Genomic DNA, 22,870 nt, shown 5'->3' with positions numbered 1-22,870 from the left:
TACTCCCTTTTTGGAGATGCAAATCAACCAAACTTACCAAAATTAATGTAATGATTTGGTTATAAGTCTTTGCAGAAAGAATACAATTCCATCTGCCTACCAAAACTTTTATGAGAACTTGTCAGTCATGTAAAAGACATTTCACTGTTGTTGTTGTAACTTCCATTCTGATTATTATAATTATTTAAATTGTGGCTAAAAATATAGTATGCATTTGAGTTGAAAAATGCAATGAGTAAATTTTGCAGACAGTGTTAATTCATTGAACTGTATCTGAATCTTTTATTTAAAGCTGTTACTCAAGTCTAATACAAAGGATTACTACATGAATTCAAAATAAACTTTAAAGACAAACTAGAATATTTTTCTTCAACTTGCATTTTTTTTTGATGTACTAAAATTAACACTGAACACAATTTTTTTCGCTTTATTTATTCTCAGCATTTTCAAAATGTATGTGAAATACTGTAACTTGGCTATTTCACATTAAAAATTGGTGCAAAAGCTCTGGTAACTGCACTTACATGACATGTAATAAAATTAGCGCAAAGTGTCATGTAAGTGGAAAAGAATATCTTATTACTTTTTATGGTCAAATGAATGATAATAATGTTTCAAAGAAATTAAATATGCCTGATAAATACTAACATCACACTATGGTGTGGTTTTAAAAGGTTAACTGGAAATAAACAAATCAGTTTTTTTGCGTCTCCTGTAAAATTTTGAAAAAGTAAGTTACAGTACGTTTTGCGCCAAGTAGACGATATGTAATATTTTCTAAATAATATTCCCTCAGGGACAATCTGTCTTCAGCGATTGTACAATATGAGATACTATACAAAGGATACAATGTACACATTCATTGAATGTAAAAAGCGCGCGAGACAATACTGTCTATCACTTCGTACCGCTGTACGTCTAATATAATTATAAAGTAAAAGTATGCAGGACTTTGGTAAACCTTACCTCAAGAGAATGCAAGGATCACTTTCGATAATCTTAAATCACTATAAACCTTGCCGAAACTAAACACAAAGTTTATCTGAAGACTCGAAAAGCGTTCACTAAAAATAGAGCATTTTTCGTATACCTTTTGCAATTGTATTTAAGAATATTTAAAAGTATACAGTAACTAGCACAACGTTTCTTTTATAGATATTTTGGTAAAAACATATAAAATTATTATGCACAAAATCCTCACGGCTGGTCACACATTAATTAGCAATAACATAAAGTTTCCATTACAATACAAAGTTAAGTTGTATTATTAAACAATTCCAATCTGTGTCTAAAAGCACATTTACAATAAATGGCTAACTTATATAATTCTTTTTCATTTATGGAATTTAATAGTTGTATAAATTTATACATGCTTGGTCGTTCGTAGTAAAATCTAGATATATATTTACGCCTTACAGTGTTATAGGTTTCACATATCAATACAAAGTGATATTCCTCTTCAATGTAATTTTTTTGGTGCATAAAATACATTTTCTATCTATTCTTGGGATGTTTTGATGTCTTCCTGTTACAATGTTTAAGTTGTGTGACGATTATCTAACTTTGGATATTATGTTTCTAAGTTTAAAACATTTTATCTTTTCCAGATATACTGATATATCGAAGCTCTCAGTAGTTTTTAATTCTTTAAACAATATCATTGAACTTCTTAATGCAATATCATTTCTCCAGTTACCAATATATATATATATCAACAAGTCTGTTTCTAAATAAAGGAATAAACATATTAAGATTTACAGATTCTGGGAATAACCATACAACAGGAAAGCCGGCGTTTTGTAACATCTGTTTTACTTGTGTGGCCCAGTTATTACAGTTACCGTTTCTGTCTGTATCTTGTCTCATTGTCATCATCATTGTTTTTAAAATACTATTGTTGTTTTTCTCTGAGTTGAGTGCAATTTCAAGAAAGATTTCAATATCCTAACATTTCTAACTATATATAAAGGGAATCTTCCTAATTCAACGTATAAAGCGGAATTACATGTCGACATCTTTACACCTAATAATCTTTTCAAAAATTTTCTATGTACTTTTTCTATATTTTCAGCCCTATAAAAACCCCAGACCTCTCACGAATAGTGTAATATAGATGCTACATATGTATCAAACAGATTTAACATTAATTTTACAGGTACTTCTAGCTCTTTGGTTACAGTTAGACACAATATCATTTTAAAACAAATTTAAAGACAATTAGGATATATATATATATATATATATATATATATATATATATATATATATATATATATATATATATAGATAGGTAGACAGAAATACAGATAGAGGAAACCCATTGGATGTTTTTCTTTTTTATTTATTATATACTTGTCCAGGAGTAACTTTTAATATTTTCTATTATATATATATATATATATATATATATGTGTGTGTGTGTGTGTGTGTGTGTGTGTGTGAATTATCTTTAAAGAGCTGCTTCAGATGTTTTGTCAGCTTATTTATAGTATTTTTGTTCCGTTCAGATTTTAAGTTGACAGTGAATGGATGGAAATCCCGATGGTATTATCCAGAGGCAAATTCTAATAGATTGATAATAAGATAATTTTTACATTTGAAACAAACTGCAAATGTGCTGCAGTTTATAATTAAAGTAATGTTGGAAAACAGTTTGCAGTAGATACTGTGCAGTATATGCTGTTTTTGCAGTATCTTTTGAGGAATATGAAATTACGTTGGACGTTTTGGAGCCATTAAGTTTTTAAATCACAGTTGAATAAACAGTTTAGACAGTAACAATACTTGGTCTTACTGTAACAACGTACACAGTTCTTTGCTTATTGTATTATGTCAATAAAATTAAGATAGTAAAATTATGTGTAAAAAAGTATCGTGATATCAAGGAGCATACTAAACTGCGTATTATACATAAAGAACATTTTTTTCTGCCACAGCCAATCTGCTTTCACCTGTTTACACTATAGTGAAGATATAGCTGCTCCTCATAAAATAAACAAACGTGTTTGTAAACATGGATGGTTCCAAACTGAAGGGGATCCATGCTCATAAATAATGACAAAATTCACTACATATCGAATATCCATGATATCCGAAGTCTTCACCAACCTATAAACCGAGACAGTCTATTTTATAAGTACAATAACACTGTTGACCCATTTAAACGAGGAGAATATTTCATATCTCATTTCATTTGTTTACACATTACTATCTTTACAGTGTGTTCAGAAACCTTTTTGAGGTGTTACAGTGTATTTACTACTGATGATCTGAAAGCAAGAAATTGGGATTTTGCAAACTTCGTCTGCAGGTCATACGGTCATCGGCTTGTTTCTGTACAGTCAAAATACGAAATGCAGTACATCAACTATGTATTACGGGATCACATGTACAGAGTAACATGGAAAAAAATGGATTATACGGCATATATTGGTGAGTTACAAATTACACGTTACAAAATTTCTAACCGGCAACTTTCAACTTGACAATATTGACTTCAGAGTATCCATGCTTCTATGAAAACCAAATGTCATTCTGATAATACAAGTATAGTACAGCTATTCTAGTAGATGACAAGCTGACAATGTAGGCCTTCACTGAGTTTATGTGTTTTCATTTCTTCTCTTGAAAACGTATTCAGTCAATTTCTTTTCAGTATAGTTTTAAAACATTTAAACTGTAGAAACAAAATGTGGCTAAAACTTAACTAATATGTCAAGTACTATACATACTGCTACTGTAACATTAATTCAATAAACCGTAAAGACATTAAATACATTGTCTTCGTCTATTCATTGTCAATTCATAAGTAGATAACAGTAAGTAGATAGTATACATATATAATAATAATTCCAATCATGGAAATACAAAAAATTACCTTTGTCCTATGGTGGGTTTTTAAACAAACAAAAAAAATGAAGCATGTATGTATCAATAGATCGAAATAGGTTATACGCCTGCGGAATTATTTAACGAGAGCGTGATTCGAGTGAATTAAACTCGCGGCGTACAATAAAATCGTTTTGTTGCGATGTATTAATAAATAATTCTGCTATGTATTATTTACATTCTAATAAGTGTTTTATATAAACAAATAGATGGAGTAAGGAAGCACTATTTCATGACACATGTATGGCACCAAATACTGTAGATCAAAATAAGGGAAGTAACACATCCCGAGTGTGTAGACCTCTAGTGAGTTATTTTCTGTGCCTAATAAATCGGTACAGTGTGTGTAGTTACGTTTAGCAACGTTCTGTTATATCACTGCTTGTAATTATGGTGTTTCCATCAATACTAATCTGTGTTTAAAGTACTGTATTAACTAGTTATTATTATTATTTATTTTTTAGTTTTAATTAAAACCGTTATAACTGTCGAAACTTCCAGTGGGTTTGAAATGCATTGGCACATTTATATTCTGAAAACTACTGAAACATGTATCTGAAGCGCATGTCTTTTCTGCACTAACCCGAGAATTGCGAGCGTTTAATTAGAGTCTGGGATGCCTGACTTCATTCAGTGTGCTGGGACACATGCGTTTGTTGTACACAAATGCCATAAATGTATAATCAAATTTGATTGATTATGATAATATTTTGCGGTCTTTTTGCTTTGGTTTCTGGTGGGTCACTTATTAAGATAGAAAAATGTGGAAACTTCACAGGTCGACCAACAGGACAAAAACGAAAATGTTTCAGGCTCGGTTTGATTGAGCCTGTTCATGGACGGTAATGGAAATGCATGCTACCGTCCACGCCCTCTAGCCCCGGGTTGAGCAGAAGCCATCTTTTACACAGGTTAAAAGTACAAAAAGCAATTTAGAGACATCCGCAGATGTATTCAAATGGCGATGAACATGGAACCTTCAATGATACACGTGTTGAGGCGTGTAATTCCATGAAGAGCGGCGTTTGGTCCCCAGATAAAGTAAAGGGTTTGCCCCAAACGAGAAAACAATGGGCAGAACTAAACAAACTGGAATTTAGAAAGGGGATCTAAGGTTATGGAGCCTGCGTATCACAGAAACTGTCAAAAGACAAAATAAAAAAGCAGGCACCATATTCAATGGGTGATTATACAATACCCAAAGCTATGAAAGCGGGAGTATTGGAACCACCCAGGCCGAAATGGTCATGTTGAGAAACTAAACAGTACCAATAACATGACATAAAAGTCGTGTTGAACGATCTGAGAAGATCGAAATATAACAGCCCTGATTGAATGCACGGGGAGACTTTTTACGGCCGCCACACGGCACAAACAACGCTGCTGTGATAATAAAATAGAGAAAAGTGGAAACTTCACAGGTCGACCAACACGACAAAAACGAAAATGTTGCAGGCTTAAGTCTGTAATTATGTTAATATCCAATATCATGTAACCAACCTTTCAGGAAAAATAACATATAACAATATATTACTTTAAGATCTTTGAAAAATTATAATAAGGAAGACTTTCAAACTAGTATTTTATCAACAGACTGGAATCCAGTGTTATTGAGTGATAATGTGAATGAAGCATGGAACATGTTCAAGCAGTTATTTATATATTTGATAGATATATGGAGTTTCTTGATAATGTATGTTTACTCAACATACCCGTGAGACTTCAATGTAATCTACTTCCAGCTTAATTAACCAAGTTACTAGTATCCATTGGTGAATTATACATACTCATATCAATATACAGAAGCCAATATTTCAATGCTATTTTGGAACGTGAAGAATAAATACAATCAGTGCTTACATTGAAGTCCGGGTTTCTTTGCGAATATCTCCAAAAGATGCATTTTCTTAATCGTGTCTTATCAATAGTAGTTCTGTTGACAGTAATCTTATTGCAGCAACAAAGAAAACATTGCTGCCGTAATGGGTGTGCTAGAAAAAGATGGTCAATATATTATTTCCCAAATTTCTCACAGAAGACATTTCTGACCGTCCATCAGATTCAGACTGAGCATTTGAAATTAAGGAAGGATTGCGCTAGAGTGGTCAGCCGTTTGGTGACACAATATCAAAGGTCCAAGCATTTAGATTTGGCCAAATCAAACTGCAGAAAAATATAAATATGTTGTTGCTCGCTAGGGATAAAACTAGGGTTTATCAGTTTTACCCCAGTGACGCATAAATAGCAAACACTGACTGAGTAAAAGTCAGGCAAGGATGACAAAAAGGATAGAAACAGCTAAAAGTGTTTTATATGCCATTTTTTCAATTCGAGTGGCCACATTGTACAAATTCCTTGCAAAGAGGATAAAAACCACTACAGCCAAGTGCAATAAAAAATAAGTACTTACAGCTGTCCAAAAATTCTATCAAAATAAACGCCCAAGTCAAGGTTTGAAAGGCATACAGCTTATCCCTGACAAAACGTCCGCCTACAAAGTCAAAGTGTATAATTTTTCTTAGAACAAGAAAAGGTTATTCAGGTTGGGCAACCACCTTATTCTCCTGACCTAAGTCCCTGTGACTTTCTCCTGTTTCTGTTGCTAAAGAAAATACTGGCGGTTAATGCTATGCCATTAGAAGTGCCCTTTATTCTGCAAAATTTCAGTGCCTCAACTGTATACCATGGGGAACCCTTTTTTGTAGAATTTAGGAAATGAATAGCAAGACCGCAAAAGTGTATTTCTGTGCAGTGAGAATACATTAAAGGGATGATGTTTAAATTGTCTTGATCTGATTGATAATTTAGGCAAACAGAGACCAATGACAGAATTTACTGAACCCCACTCGCATAATGTGATACTAAATATAATTCTAAATGTGAGATGGCCAGTTAGAAAGTTTTCTCATTGTTATACTAAAGATTAAAAACGATGCCTTTTTCATGCATGTATAGTCTATATTTCAAATTATCATCATTATTATTTTTTATTGTACTACGTAGCACACTTGATGTGAAAATCCGTTACATTTATTAACAGATATAGGTTTATGTACTAGGCAACATTAAACTAACTTTTTGTGGGTTTCGCGGATATGTTGTAGTCTATGCACACGTAGTTTGTCGTAATTACTTATTGTGCAGGTATAAAATGAAGAATAGGTTCAAGTAATCAAGGAAATAATATCCTCTGAGATATTTTCTTTTGAATCAATTTAGATATCAAATATTTAATATTAATATTAATGTTCAACTACTTTAATATTAATGTCCTAGAGTGAGCTCATAAGCGACACCCATTAACGATCTAGGATGCATCTTGTCTGGCTCAATATCTTTGTGCAGTTTAAGACCCTGTATGAAGGTCAATGAGCATTTTTCTTGGTTCATGAAGGGGCTGGTTGAGGAGCATCAACTAAAAGACCGAGTGAAACAAGAAGTATAATTGTGGTCCTCTGTCATAATTGCGTGTATATGTGTCTCGTGAGCTGTTTTGCAGACCGCTTTTAGAGTTGTACGCTTAATGGCTGAAAACTTCTCCTAATCTGAAAGGGCATCGGATTACTTGGCTCTTCTGAACCAACGATGCATAAATCTGGTTATGCCATGAATGTCCCTGTTGATCCTGGCTTGAATAAACCTTTTGATATATTAGCGTAACGGCATCTCCTAGATGATGTTTGCATCTGTTATGTTTTGTATGGATTCAATAGGTTATTGTGTTTGAAAACTATAAGCACTTCTTCCAGATTGTAGCTTAGTTGAATTTGTCCCACATTAGGATTGTGTATTTTACAGATTGCGTCCAGGGGGGCACTTGTGTTACAAAAGTTATTGCTGTCATTTATCCAACATGGTATTAGGAAAACCACTCGACAACGCATTACAGTATTCTGACTGTTTGTTCCCAAGCAATGTACAAGAAACGTGGCTGCATCACTGGCTATACACCATCTGATGTGGCCGAGATGTTTCTTTTTATATTATAATTTAGCACCGTCCCAAAATTCTTCAAACAGTTTGTTGATTTTATCACAGTCGCCGACTTGCAATGTGACGTAAAATGTGTCGTGAGTTATAATTTGATGTTAAAACAGCATTATTTAGTTGTATCAGCAAAAAGCTTCAGCATGTTGTAGAGTGCCGACAAGACAATATCGTCAATGCAACCCGCAATACGCTGCAATGCCTCATTACAAATCACTGCTTTTATTGTCAGGTACAATTGAAAGTCGAAGAAATAACGAAGCAGTCCGTGACGTCTGTATATTTTACGCAATGGTTTGTTATACATAACTTGATGCAGTCCTGATCCCTGGCGCACTCTGTATTTCATCTCAACAGGCGCCGATAACTCACCATCAGTATACTGTTTGATTGTGGTTCATTAGATGCGGCTATATTTGTGCATGTGCTTGGTTTGTAACACTGACATGAAGCAAAAGGTTGTGCAACTTAGAGGCCAGTACTGGTCCTTCCCAGGAAAAAGGACTTCGCGTATATCGTGCTATACTACGGGCACGTAAAACATCGGATTGTCTATTCAAAACGAGCTAGCCTAAGTTAGCCGGACCTGCCTTTTTCTAAAATATTTCTCACTCTCTGTTCAGCAGGTTTTCTCTTGCTCTGTCTTTTGAGATTGCTGTGTGTCTGTACTCATTTTAACCTCCTTTGGAACATAACCTTACACCATAGATGTATTTATCATATTTGCTATAAAACCAGACATTTTCTGAACAGTCTTATCGATATATCATTATGTTTAAATGATTTGTTTCGTAGATATTGTATAGTTCGTCTCCTCTAGTACCCTTTGTTGGTGCCAGAAGATGATATTGTGTACAATATGTGTCAACATGTTCCAATATATTTTTTAAATATCACTCCTGCAGTTTTCAAATTTATTGATGAACCACAGATACGGAAATTCTTAAAACATATTTTTTTAAACTGTCAAAGAAAAAGGTTACATCTAAATTTCCTTTTTATTGATTAGAAAACATTTTATTCTACTTAAGTAACATTTATTGATATTGATAATACTAGCCCCAAGTGCAATCCTTACTGTGAAATGAGTTTCATTTAGCTTCGAGTTCATCTGAATCACTTTTTCGTAACTTGAGTTATTGAGCAAAACCTTATTTATTTTTGCACTTCCCGTGTCTTACAATTTATTAATATATAGGCAACGTTTCATTTAAATATATCAGTCATAACTCTATTTATTGAGCTGGCACTGTTTGTTTTATACTTTAAGTAACAATGAAAGCAGCCATAGCCTTGGTTTTCATATAAACATTTTTAAAGCCGTAGTTAAATGATTCACTTATCATTACTTGAGTTATGAAGCGGCAAGTGTTTCGCCTATTTTAGTAGCAGTGTCAGTGACCCCATTTGTCTTCTATGCAATATTAGTTCTCGTATTGGTATAAACTTCCTATAGGCAAAGTTTCATTTCATTCACATTTTTTTGACTTGAATTATTGAAATGATACCGTTTTTATGCTCCCCGAAGGGGAAACATATAGTCGCCGCTTCGTCCGTCCGTCCCGTATTTCTAGTCCGGAGTACTTTTTAGCAACCACTGGTTGGAACTTAGCCAATCTCTAAAGGAAACTTCACTTTTAAGAGGAGATTGTCTTCATGTTCCGGTCGGATAGATTTTCACCGAGTTATTGCCCTCTAATCATTCAACAGTAGTATACTACAGTGCAATTCTTGTCCGGAGTATTTCTCAGCAACCACCGGTTGGAATTTAGTTACACTTTATAGGAAGCTTCACTGTTGCAAGGAATGCGCATATTGTCTTCGTGTTTCGGTAGGATGATTTTTCATCCAGTTATTGCCCTTTGATTTTTCATCAATAGTATGCTATAGTACAATTCTTGTCTGGAGTATTTCTCAGCAACAACTGGCTTGAATTTATCTATACTTCAAAGGAAGCCTTACTACTAAGAGGAGATGCACATATTATCTCTGTGTTTTGGTTTGACGATTTTTCAAAGATTTATTGCCCTTTGATTATTCAACGTTAGTAAACTATAGCGACATCATATTCAGGAGTATTTCTCAGCATCCACCGCCTGAAATTTAGCAAATATTCATAGGATGCTTCACTTACAAGAGGAGTTGCGCATTGTTACTTCGTTTCCCGTTGGAATTAGTTTTCAGTGAGATATTGCCCTTTGATCATTCAACAGCAGTAAACTATATGTGCCCAGTCAGTAAATTCCACTTTTGTTCTTTTAATATGCAAAGTTCGGGGAACACCGATTGGTTTTACCGATATTTCGTGTTTAATAAAAGTCACATTGACCTTGACCTCACTGACCCAATATGCAATGCCTGCTACCTATATGCAGAGTCTCAGTATAACGATCCAAACAGTTTTATCGATCGTATAGTATTTTCGTCTATTTTAGTAACATTGACTTTGATCCCACTATCTCATATGAAATTCAGCCTTGGTATTGATATTACTTTGATATGTGTTAAGTTTCATTTCATACAGTTTATCCTAAGGTGAGTAATTGAATGGACACTGCATCTTGATAACGGAAACCATGAATGCTACATAGAGCCTTATGCAATCCAAACCTTAATCTACTAGCATATGCTAGTATAAGTTAAATATAGTTTCATTTCAATATCTCAGTTCAAACTACAGTTCTAATGCGAATATAATTAGAAGTCATCCGCCCGCCACGCAATATTTGCAAATCTAATAACCAGGGGTTTTTGTTTTAAATACCTTGTTGAAAAGTCGCTGTCTTCTTGGTTAGGTCCCTGAAGGATAAACCAGAGGGACATGCAGCGATGCAATAGTCTCCAAACAGATGTTTGTCTGTGACAAGCCTCCACGATGAAGACCACATGATCTACCCTTTAGGGTGATAGTCGATTCGACACTGTATGTGACGTTGATCTACCTTAACACATCGATCTTTGTAATTCAGTGATAGATTGCAAATGTTGTTGTAAGTCACTTGCAATTAGGACGTGTAAATAGTGTTGCATGTCTTATCACGGAAGAAAAATAATACAATTTGTAGAATCCTGATCCGAGGGAAAGTCAAGATGAGATTAAAACCATCTCCAGCAATGTAAATATCTTATATGTATATTAACTGTTTCCTATTTGGTACGAAACATATGCATCTGTTCCTCTGAAATCTCCTATCTCCTTAGAGGCATCTGTGCCCGAGTGGTTAAGGACGCTCGCTACAGTTTCGTAATTTTTTTCTCAATAGATTTTGATGAAATGTTTTGTATTAAAAGATCATGTTATGATGTATTGAAAAATGAAATAAAAATACTAGGTCACCAGCTTTGTTTCAATTTAATTTGCCCCTAGATATGGTGCTATTTTTAACATTTTTCAAAATTTCTATAATCCTAAAATATATTTCAGTAAAGTACAATAATCAGCATAAATTTGATATCTAAGCATTTTTATAACGGAAAACAATATATCTATTTGAAACATGCTCAGAGAAATCAAAAGAAAATGATTTTTTAAAGAAAGGAATACTTGTTCAGCAGACCCAAGGGCTATTTTTGCATATTTTTGTCAATTTTAAGTTGGTACTTCTGCTATTTTATCGAATTTCACATAATAGAATTTAATCAAACTCTGCACATACCTTTGATAATGTCTATCTAATCTAAAACAAAAAGAAAATTGATAGGTCACCATATTAGATTTCGCTTAAATCAAATAACAACGAGGTGGGGTGTGGCGGGCATTTATACAACGCAGGTTGGTACAAAGTACTCTTTCAGTGTTTGAGCAAATGACTTAGAGATATATCAAATTATCAAACGGCAGATTTCTTAATAAGCGGATTGGATTTTAAGGTGTTTCTGAAGCATTTTTATGTCATAGAACGATGTAAGTTTCCGCCTTTCTTCGAACAAAACCTATAGTTTACGAATACGGATGTACGGTATGGGCACGGTACGGGATTAGAAACAACTGTGACTCAATGCAGAGTTGGAGCGCCGGTATAAATTACAGACTCCAGTATATGTCGGATTGAAGCAATTTGAACTAAATGTACTTTAAATGTATATATTTTGTAACCATGGTGATACTTACCCTAACATTTAGTCAGTATATTATACATATTTTACATTAAATGCATGCGAACATATAATAATTTGCGAATTTTTGCCGTACGCGATATTAGATAATCACTTCCGGGCATGCGCAGAAGACCGCTCCAACTCTGTAGTGAGCTACATCGATTAGAAACACAACCAAATTGGCACGTTGTTGGGGTATATTTCGATCCGTCCGGAAAAACTGTAGCGAGTGCCTTTAAAGTGGTCCTTACCTTCGAGGCCCGAGCCACCAAAGGTGAATAAAGTCTAACAAGTTTCTCATGTGAAAAAAACTACCCATTTGTTTGATACCACATGGGTTCATTTCATCCTATTAAGTCTATTTAGTAGTTGTAGTTGTTGGCTGATTTCTGTCATTTCGTGTTTTCGCCCCGCCGACAGCACGAAAAACAAAGGGCGCCAATACGACATATTCATACCCGCCAACACGAAAACTCGACAAATAAATGTGTCATATCAGCGCCCTCTAAACATCGTGTTTTCGTGTTAAATTTGTCGTGTTTTCGAGTTTTCGCCCCGCCGACATGTTTTTGCATTTGCCGTTAGACATGCGCACAACAATTACTGAACTGAACACAACATAACTGCATGCTAGAAAATATAAGTTTAAAAATAAAAATTGACTCACGTTCTTTGTATATTTCGACAGAATACCATTTTGTTACATAAAAAGATATCGAAAGACGAAGGTCGAATATCAATCAATCGAATCTCACAATTCAGACCCAAAAATGCATCAGAGGCCACCATTGCATTCCTAAATTTTCGTGGGTAAGTTGCCTGATTTTGGTGGTTAATTAGTAGATAATGTCAACAACCAACTAAAATAAAATCGTGCCATAAAATGAAATAGATAAAATTATCCTATTGCAGCGTAACTTGCACATGCTATCTCGTCATCTAACCATGCGTTGCAATGTTTTTCATTATTATGTTATATTGATGCTTTGACAATAACTCTTTTGGAGACTCTTCTTAAGGACAAATTAACGTTCTACTTCTTCTCTTTGAGGTTAGTACTTTAATTAATTTCCAAAATTAACAGTAGAAAATAACAATCCTATCATTGTAATCCAGTTTATATCGAACCAGTAAAGGATGAACCTCTTTGTGCATGTCATGGAAGCAAATGTCAACGTTAATTAGATAAACAAAACAGAAACAAAAGTGTTAGAGAATTTCGATGAAAACATTTTTATTATCCTTTTACTATACATGTATATTAATCATTTTAATAACTTAAAGTTGCAGTAGCCCGCCCGCTTAGCTCAGTAGGTAAGAGCGTTGGTCTACGGATCTCAGATCGCGAGTTCGATCCTCGGGCGGGGCGTATGTTCTCCGTGACTATTTGATAAACGATATTGTGTCCGAAATCATTAGTCCTCTACCTCTGATTCATGTGGGGAAGTTGGCAGTTACTTGCAGAGAACAGGTTTGTACTGGTACAGAATCCAGGAATACTGGTAAGGTTAACTGTCCGCCGTTACATGACTGAAATACTGTTGAAAAACGGCGTTAAGGTTATAATACAGTAATTCGGTCAAAAATGTGCTTCCGTGGTGTGGTCGAAAGAAGTCCCTAATAAATAGATCCTAATTTTTCCATTTCTCGCGCATTTGCGCGTAAATCGGGGACTAAATGGGCATTATTTCACTCGTGTAATGAATTTTGAATAAAATAGGACACTTTTCATGCTAATATTCACATATTTTCGAGTTGTTTACTTGAAAACGAAAGTAGGGTGTTTATTCTGCGGACCGCTTTCTGAAATGCGGCAATATGAGGGTACCTGACTTCAGTTGACTTGCATTTCACTGCATACTATTCAACACCCCTTTTTCTTTTCGTTTTCTTGAAGCAAATGTATGGATATCTTGTGGAAAATAGGTCTACGACGGAGTGAAAATCTAGAAACTGTAACAAAATCGTTCTGAAGTAGCTGAATATTATATTAAACAAAGAACAATTTCTTCTATTAGTATATAACCTTAAATCCAAAACAAACAAATAAAGTTGCAGTACTGTCTAAAATGAATAGAAAAGTAAATGAAATGAGACTATATTAAAATGTAAAGCATATGAATGGAGTTACATTGTTATTGAAATTCCTGGTGTAAACGTATTTTGTAAAATATATCTAAGAATCTTGAAACTAACTATCAAGTATACTGAGTCTCATGAGTCGAAACTGATTTTCCTCACTATACATGCTGAAACTTCAGTGTGCAGGGGTAATCTCAAACTCGTGCCTAAATGAGGGAGAACTGAAGGTCAGAAACATAAATTTTAAGCTTTAAATTACGCCAAGCTACCAGAGTTTGGTGGTATAAATCAAAGTACAACAGGTGCGAGTGACGTACGTACCTACCCTTACCGTTTGTAATATTGCTGGTAGTATTTTGAATATCGTTGATTTTATACAGCAACTTTGAAATGTTATTGCGTTTAAACAAAATGACATTTGAAATGAATAAGTATTTACCGCTTTAACACTGTACACTGTTCATTAACAAACATGTATACATGTATTTTAGTAAATCAGTATCTGTTTTCAAATTACAAAGGTAACATTAATTTGCATATCATAAAATAATGCGGGACATATGATACCTTGCATTACATTTGTTTGACTACATCACATCTTTCAGTGAATCAGAAGTTTACCTGCTCCTTGTCTAACACACAAAATGTTCAACCTACATGCCCCTTTCGACGATATCTAGCTCATCGCGTCGAATATTTATCAGCTGGCGACATTTTTCTTTGCAAACAGCAACACATACTTTTATGTGTCAATATAAAATGACAATTCTAATATTTAATATGTCCAAAATATTTATAGTTGTAGTGAAAGTGTGATTATTTATAAGAAAACATTTAAAGGCCAAACCAAAAGGAATATATGTTTAGCGTCCTCGTGTGGGTAGGTTTTCCGCTGTTTGAACGAGAGCGTCCGCTTCGAGTGCGGGAGGTCGATGGTTCGATCCCCGGTCGCGTCATACCAAAGACGTAAAAAATGGTACATTTGTACTAGCAGCTTCCTCGCGTGGCGCTCAGCATTAAGGGGATAGTGCTAGGACTGGTCAGCCCGGTGTCAGTATAATGTGACTGGGTGGGGTATCATGCCACGTGTCTACGGCGTGATATTCTAGTGAGGCAGCACTATAAAGTTGGGCATTGTGCTCACTGCTTCAAGTAGACACCGTCGTTTATATGACTGAAAAATTGTTGAAAAAGACGTTAAACCCGAACACACACGCACACGCTGTTTGAACGAAAAAGCACCATTTCCGATACTGTTAAAACAATTAAACAGACATTTAAGGTTGTTTTCAGATTCGTGTGGTTTCATTTATAAAGTACTACTTATATCTGATGTAAATTTTACTTTAAAAAGTACTAAATTTCTTTGCTTAAAATACATATGTTGTTAAAACTCAGGTATAGTTTTAAAGAGTGTAAATAATTTAGAAAATGTCAGAAAAATGCTTTATTGAAAAAGCTGAAACAGGTTTTATTATGATTCTAGGAATTTACTTCATTAATGTTTGATGTGTTGTTAATTAGTGGTTTGTATTTTATGTCATTTTATCAAACATATTATTATTTTTTGTGCAAGGTCTCGTAGATACGTAACTTAAATCTGGTGTTTTACCAACACTTTGGGGTTTTTTTCTGCCTGATAGGTAGGTTTTGAAAAAATGATAGGAACACTTTACATAGATCGTATTTGGTACGGCGTTATCTGACATTGGCATTGACTATGCGGAAACAATTCATGTTATCTTACACGAATTATAGCGTTCATATATTTTAACATAAGTTAATTTGTCACAAACTGACATGCAGGCCTCAAATCATCTACAAAAGAAAGACAGGTTATTGCGTCATCTTTCTGTAAATGTTTGGGTTATTGAGGTAAATGTCAGATTTCACGTTTAGAATTACATGCATGATGTTTTTGCATTTGATAAATTAGATGTCCATGCAAATTTCATAAAATTCGATTCAGTAATAAGGAAGTTATCAATTTTGGAACTTCAGCAATTTATATTTTTTTCCCTAAACCACAGTAATTGGCCTTAAATTGTAAAATTTATTTTCGCGGGTGAATAGTCAATTTCACGGCTCTGTCGTGATTCACGTGCAAAAATCAGTATTTTGGCAGGACAAAAAACAAAACTAAAACAAACTGACAAGCGCACACCACATTGCCGACTGACAGAATGTCACTCTAGATTATTCTATGCAGAAATTGTTTTTGCACGATCGAGGTAAGAAGTTTTTTTGTTAGATTTTGTATTATTTTTTAATTGCGGCTTTGTTTTTTAAAGTTTTGTTTATTCTAAATAATTTTGTAAAAAGGTTTACTTTTCGGCAAGCAATTATCTTGTTGTGAGTTGTCAGGCTAATTTAATAAAACTTTCTAACTATTTTAAATTATTTATTTCGAAAGAGGATTCTAGGATGTTTCAATTGTATTAGGTATCAAATATGTATTGAAAGTTGTTCCAAACTTAAATGGTGTGGCGGCTGTAAAAAGTCTCCTCGTACTTGGATTCAGTGTTGTTATAATTTCTGGTCCTTTGGGATCATGGAGTCCATTCAACATATATGTAATAGAGTTCCGCTTAAGCCGGGGCTAGTGGGCGTGAGAGGTGTTGCACATTTCATTACCTCTAATGAACAGAATCAATCAAACCGAGTCTGCTATTATTCTTCTTGGTTGCATTCTTTGATTCCAAAAGATCTTTTTACAGATTTTATTAACTATCACAACAGCAATCTATAAGTGCCGTGTGGCGGCTGTAAAAAGTCTCCCCGTAGTTGGATTCAGGTTTGTTATATTTTCTGGTTCTTTGGGATCATGGAGGCCATTCAACATATGTGTAAGTTCGGCTTAAGCTGGTGCTAGGTTGCGTGAGAGGTGTTGCACATTTCATTACCTCTCGTGAACAGATTCAATCAAACTGAGTCTGTATTAATCTTCTTGGTTGCATTCTTTGCTTCAAAAAGGATCTTTTTACAGATTTTATTAATAACTTCATTATTACTGAACCGAATTTGATGACATTTACATGGACATCTAAGCTATCAAATGTAGAAAATCATGCACGGGAATCTAAACGTGAAATCTGAAATTTATCTCAATGTCTCAAAAATTTACAGAAAGATGATGCAATAATCTGTCTTTCTAGTATAGATACTTAGAGGCCCGTATGTCCGCAACAATCGGAAACAATGTCCCACATAACAAAACAATCACAATATTAAACTAAACGCTTTTCCTTTCAGGATATTAAAAAGGTTGCAACTTCATATTTGTTAGGATACGCGTAGGTTAAGGTGTTTATTCAAAACACATCTGAGGTGTGAAAATTCTGAACGTAATTATATATTCACGATTCGGTCATACACCTTCAAAGTATACTTGTGAAACCTCAGTCGCTCGTTGAGTCCTTAACACATACATTAACGTGCTGGGTATATAAATGTAGTTGCAATATAACATTCAGTTTGAAGGTGTATTTACTTTTTTCTAATTTTTATTGAGCGGCTTAAAATTGAGCGGCTTGACATACTTGTATGGCAAAATTGTAAATACTTTGAAAGTTTGTGTTGTATGGATTGCTAATGTGCATGAATAGTATACATATATTCCTAAATAGATACTGATGTTAATTTGAACACATTAAATATTGTGTTGCATTATTAGTTAAGGCTTTTATAATATTCTTCGTTGGCGGTAACTTCAAGATAATGATATTTTCAAACTTACTAAAGTTTACTCTTGTCGCTTGATACTGATACATTTTGATTCAGGCCTGAGATATTACAACGATAAAAAGGGAAAGAAGAAATACATCTGGGAAAATACTTCGCCGGTTATATTCTCTGCTTGGTATGTTAGATGGTATTCTCAAAGTTTTTCTATACGAAACATGTGATTCGAAGCATCAGCTCTTCTACTAAGTGCAAAAATAGTGAGGTAGATGTTCGTAAAATTCGACACTGGCATCAGAGCGTGATTAAAACATGATGTCGGCTTAGGAAATTGTATATATATATATATATATATATATATATATATATATATACAGCAATTATTTCAAGAAGTATGACCTATCTATATTAACGCGTCGTTTTATGGAGGAACAATACCTCGGAATAACTATTCTAGCTATATGAATCCTTGACGATATGTGGTAATTAGAAAAATCATTAAAAGAATTAATATATTTACATTGTCTCATTTTATATCTCATAACCGGAAATACTTCTTCAAATTTGTAAAGAAACCTCAAACGCTAGTCATTCAAGAATCGTCTTCAGCATTAATACCATTTAAAAATTCTGCATGATTTCTAATCATCAGCGTGTTTACAAGTATATAGCCAATGTCAAACTATTTGCTTCAGGAGACAAGGACATCCCAAAGAAGGCAATCATTGCACCCGAACAAACTTTATGTACAATGAAGAGGATACCTGGGAATCTGAACATTGTAACAGGGAAATAGCTGAATGGTTTGTGTGTATGTCACAAATTGAAGGCAACAATGATTCATTGTTGGGTAAGAAATAACATTTTATTCTAAGGATTATTAAAGTTTAGTTTCTTTGTTTTGTATCAAGAGAAATGCACGAGTTCTGAAACGGAAATAATGGTTGAGTTTAGTGGTGCAATATTATGCCGATAAAGAACAAGTGCATATGTGCCGATGCATGCCTAATAACGTCATTACATTTAGATATTATTATGTAATAATTTAATACCGTTGCAAATAAAAATACTTTGATATCTCGAACTCGCTTGTCTCGAATTGTCGATTATGTCGGAGACCTTTTAAAGTCCCATCTTTTTCCTTTCTAAAGTATGTTTTTTGACTCCGTTTATGAAAACTTCTGCAGACTATGATTCTGATTGTTTGACGCGACTTTTAAATCACATTAATAGGATTCCTGTGAATTTACCTATCGAATACGCGAAACACGCCTGACGAAAAGCGAAAATGTGATTTTCTGTTGCATATTTGAACATGTTCCGATTCAATAGTTGGTGCTTGTCACATTTAAAGCAGTGAAAAGTTAATTGGGATTGTTGCATAACAACGCTTCAACAAAAATAGTTGAAAAAAGCCTCGATTAGACATGAATAAAGTTCGATAACGATTTTAAGAAAAAGTGCTAATTGTATGAAAAGTTTGGATTTCGAAGAAATGGTGCTTCACGAGTTTGTTATCGATTTTTATGTTGATTTCCCTTTCTTTTGCAAATACATGCCACAGATTATGTACTTACATGAAATACAACACGAGCTCCATTTGCACATTGGACAAAGGTCATTCTTCCAGTATCATAACACACCACGATGTTAGATCGGATTTGTAAATACTGATAAGTGTACAACAAGATATTTTCAGACAAGTTGCAATACTGAAATACTTGCCATAAATGGTTGTTCGGTTGTTACTTATCCTGAGTGCAGTGTTATATTGCACAGTCCCCAGTTTCACAATATACATTGTCTTAACTTCCTTCGCTTACACTAGAAAATAAACAATAAAATTCGCCAAAATTACACCCACAAGTATTTGTTTTTAATTTTCTATTCCATGCATTTTTTATCTTCGTAGTCCATTTCACGCACCCTTAAACAAAAATATACTTATTTTTTTCCAAAAAAAAAAAAAATCAAACTATATACAGCCATATAGACTGGTGGTGTTTGCCTCTGAACAAAGTAAGGTATATTAAAGTTTCGACATCCCCGCTTTTTTTGGCACTGTCTCCCAAAATATATTACATTTATATGTAAAGTATAGAGATCAACAGGTCATTTGTTCAAACTGACATTTTCACATAATTTTGCTGTACTAATGCAATGATTCATCAATAAGTTTACATTACACTTGATTTGATTTACATTTATAGGTTTAAATAGACCATAGGCTTGTATCCAGTTAATAAATGATAGACTCGCACTCAAAAACGCATTATGTGGTCATATATAAGGATTAAACGTTACAAGGTATATGAACATAACAGCTAACACGCCATTTGCAATTTTTTCAATATCTTAACAATCACCGTGAATACATATACCTTTAGAACTTTAGTACTTTTAATAACTTGATAAAATTTCAAAAAATATTAAATGACTAAAACATATAATTCTATTCATTTCACTACCTCACCTCTTTGTAAAATGTCACAAAATAGACACAAAAGCTGTGTTTTTAGAAAACGAGTGAATACCATTTATCAGAAAATGGAGGTGTTCATAATGATTTTGTCTTTAGAAAATGGTTAAATATGACAAAAATAATTAATAATCATTTTAGATACGGTAAGACAACAACGTTATTGTTTTTCTTCCCAAAATACGTTTTTTCGCTAGTTCGCTAGCATGAATTGTTAAAAATGTGTTTCAGTTGTAAAATAAATGCATTTATCTGACGACATGCTTAGATCTTGTTGAAATTTCGACATTTCATCAAAGACATGTTGTTCTGTGTGTGAGCTAAGATTCAAGGAAGTACGTAAAGCAATTTTGAAGATATAGGCAAATAATTGGCGCTTTAGCTATTTTTTGCAGTATATTTTGGTAAATTAAAATAGTAATTTTAGTAATGCTTTTATGTTACAGAAAAGGAACGTTCAGTTAATCTAAATATGATATTTACCTACATATGGGTTTTATTTACAGATACTGTTGAAGTTCACCTTTGACTTTTTTTCAGTGAAAATGACATGCCGTATAAGGTTTTAAATGTTTCGTTTCGGTGCTTTATATATATTTATGGAGAGAATATTTTAAACAAATATTTTCTGATTCCTCGTTAAGATAATATCTTTCATTTCACTTATACAATCGCTTTCATCATGCGGATGCTACTCAAATGTCACAAATATATGCCAAAAGTCATTGTAAAGGGTATATAACATAACTAAATAATGCCATTGGTCAAAATGCCTACTGGAAAGTTACATTATCTTGCATGTAAAAGGGTATCAATTATCAACTATTACAATACTTACTGTAACTGATCGTTAATAAATTGCCTGTTATAAGCTCACCTGAGCACAAAGTGCTCAAGGGTGAGCTATTGTTGTCAGTGATTGTCCGTTAAATGAATTCCATTAAGATCTCTGGTTACTATTGTAACCGAAAGGAAATACTTTAAAAACCTTCTTGTCCAAACCACAAGTCTTAGGGCTTTGATGTCTGGTATGTTGCATCATCTAGTGGTCCTCTACCAAGAATTTTCAAATCATCCCCTATGGTCAAATATGGTCTCGCCCTGGGGTTACATAATTTAATTGACTTATATAGGGAAGCACCTATAAAATCTTCTTGTACAAAACCACAGGCCTAGGGCTTTGATATTTGGTATGTAGCATAATCTAGTGGTCCTTTACCGAGAATTTTTAAATTATCTCCCTAGGGTCAAACATGGCACAACCCTGGTGGTCACATGGTTTATATTGACATATGTAGCGAAAAACTTTGAAAAGCTTCTTGGCCAAAACCACAGGGCCTAGGACTTTGATATTTGATATTTAGCATCATCTAGTGGGCCTCTAACAAAGTTATTCAAATGATATCATTAGGGTCAAATATGGCCCCGCCCTGGAGTCACATGGTTTGTATGGACTTATATAGGGTAAAGTTTGAAGATCTTCTTGTACAAAACCACCTTGTCTAGGGCTTTTATATTTGATATGTAACATCGTATCGTAGTCTTTTACCAAGATTGTTGAAATTATTCCCCGGGTTTAAAAACGGCCCCGGCGCGGGAGGCACATTGTTTAAATAGACTTGGTTATGGACATTTTTTGTCTAACACTGCACTGCACAAAGCTTTGATATTTGGTGTTCATCATGGGCAACGAACAGAATTCACCTTGAATAACATTGACCTACTGACTACTGTCCTGTCTTAGAAGTGACAGTGATAAGGTGTAATCATTGACCTTGACTTATTTACCGGATTCCTCTAAATAATGGTACAGTATTGAAATTGTGACTATTTGTACACTTTTGTTCAGACAGATTTCAATAACTACTTTGGATACCATTGACCTTAACCTTGACCTACTTTCATGTTATGAAATGTACAGTGATGGAATTTTGACTTTGTGTACAGTTTTGCAATTGTTTTCGAAACAATGTTCAGTACTTACATATGTTGACCTTGATCCTGACCACTTGACCTTATTTGAGAGCTACCGCCCCGGTTGCCTAGAGGTTGAGCGTCCGATTTGAGCGCGGGAGGTCATGGGTTCGATCCCCGGCCGCGTCATACCAAAGACGTAAAAAATGGCACAAGCAGCTTCCTCGCTTGGCGCTCAGCATTAAGAGGGTAGTGCTAGGACTGGTCGGCCCGGTTTCAGTATAATGTGACTGGGTTGGGTATCATGTCACGTGTCTACGGTGTGATATTCCAATGAGGCAGCACTATAAAGTTGGGCATTGTGCTCACTGCTACAAGTAGACACCGTCGTTTAAGGTAATATGCGCCACCTAACGAAAGTAAACGGACCGTTATGAAATTTTGCCGAATCAAAATTGACGATATTTCCGACTGACTGGTATTTTTTTCATTTTTTCTGTTATTCTCCATTTTGCTGCTGTAAATCTTCAAACATGACCACTAACGTCATTTTTTCAGCAGAGCGCAAAATGACGTACTTGACTAGTTTTTCGATTATCGTTTTTATATACAACTAAAATACGGCAAAAATTCTTTATTTTCAAGTTTATATTAAAATTATCACTCCAATGATATATAATATGTCATGTTTATTTCGACGTCACGTCAGAGACAAACGATTTATGAACGCAAAACACGCAA

At 34.2% G+C, this 22,870-nt stretch overlaps 1 protein-coding gene across 1 annotated transcript in view; it reads left to right on the top strand.

The window, feature by feature from the left end:
• The window catches only part of LOC128548763 (uncharacterized), a 111,127-nt gene that overhangs the window by 60,298 nt on the left and 27,959 nt on the right, over positions 1 to 22,870 (top strand). Inside the window, exons 7-9 of the mRNA XM_053524195.1 lie at positions 3,220 to 3,432; positions 17,836 to 17,914; positions 18,432 to 18,586. Of these exons, the coding sequence (XP_053380170.1) occupies positions 3,220 to 3,432; positions 17,836 to 17,914; positions 18,432 to 18,586 (447 nt within the window). The remainder of the gene's footprint in view (positions 1 to 3,219; positions 3,433 to 17,835; positions 17,915 to 18,431; positions 18,587 to 22,870) is intronic.

This window comes from Mercenaria mercenaria, chromosome 15 (genome assembly GCF_021730395.1).
Source record: "Mercenaria mercenaria strain notata chromosome 15, MADL_Memer_1, whole genome shotgun sequence".
In the NCBI taxonomy this organism is placed as follows: domain Eukaryota; kingdom Metazoa; phylum Mollusca; class Bivalvia; order Venerida; family Veneridae; genus Mercenaria; species Mercenaria mercenaria.
Note: the sequence above shows the minus strand (reverse complement) of the source record. Positions and strands in the feature narration are given on the sequence as shown.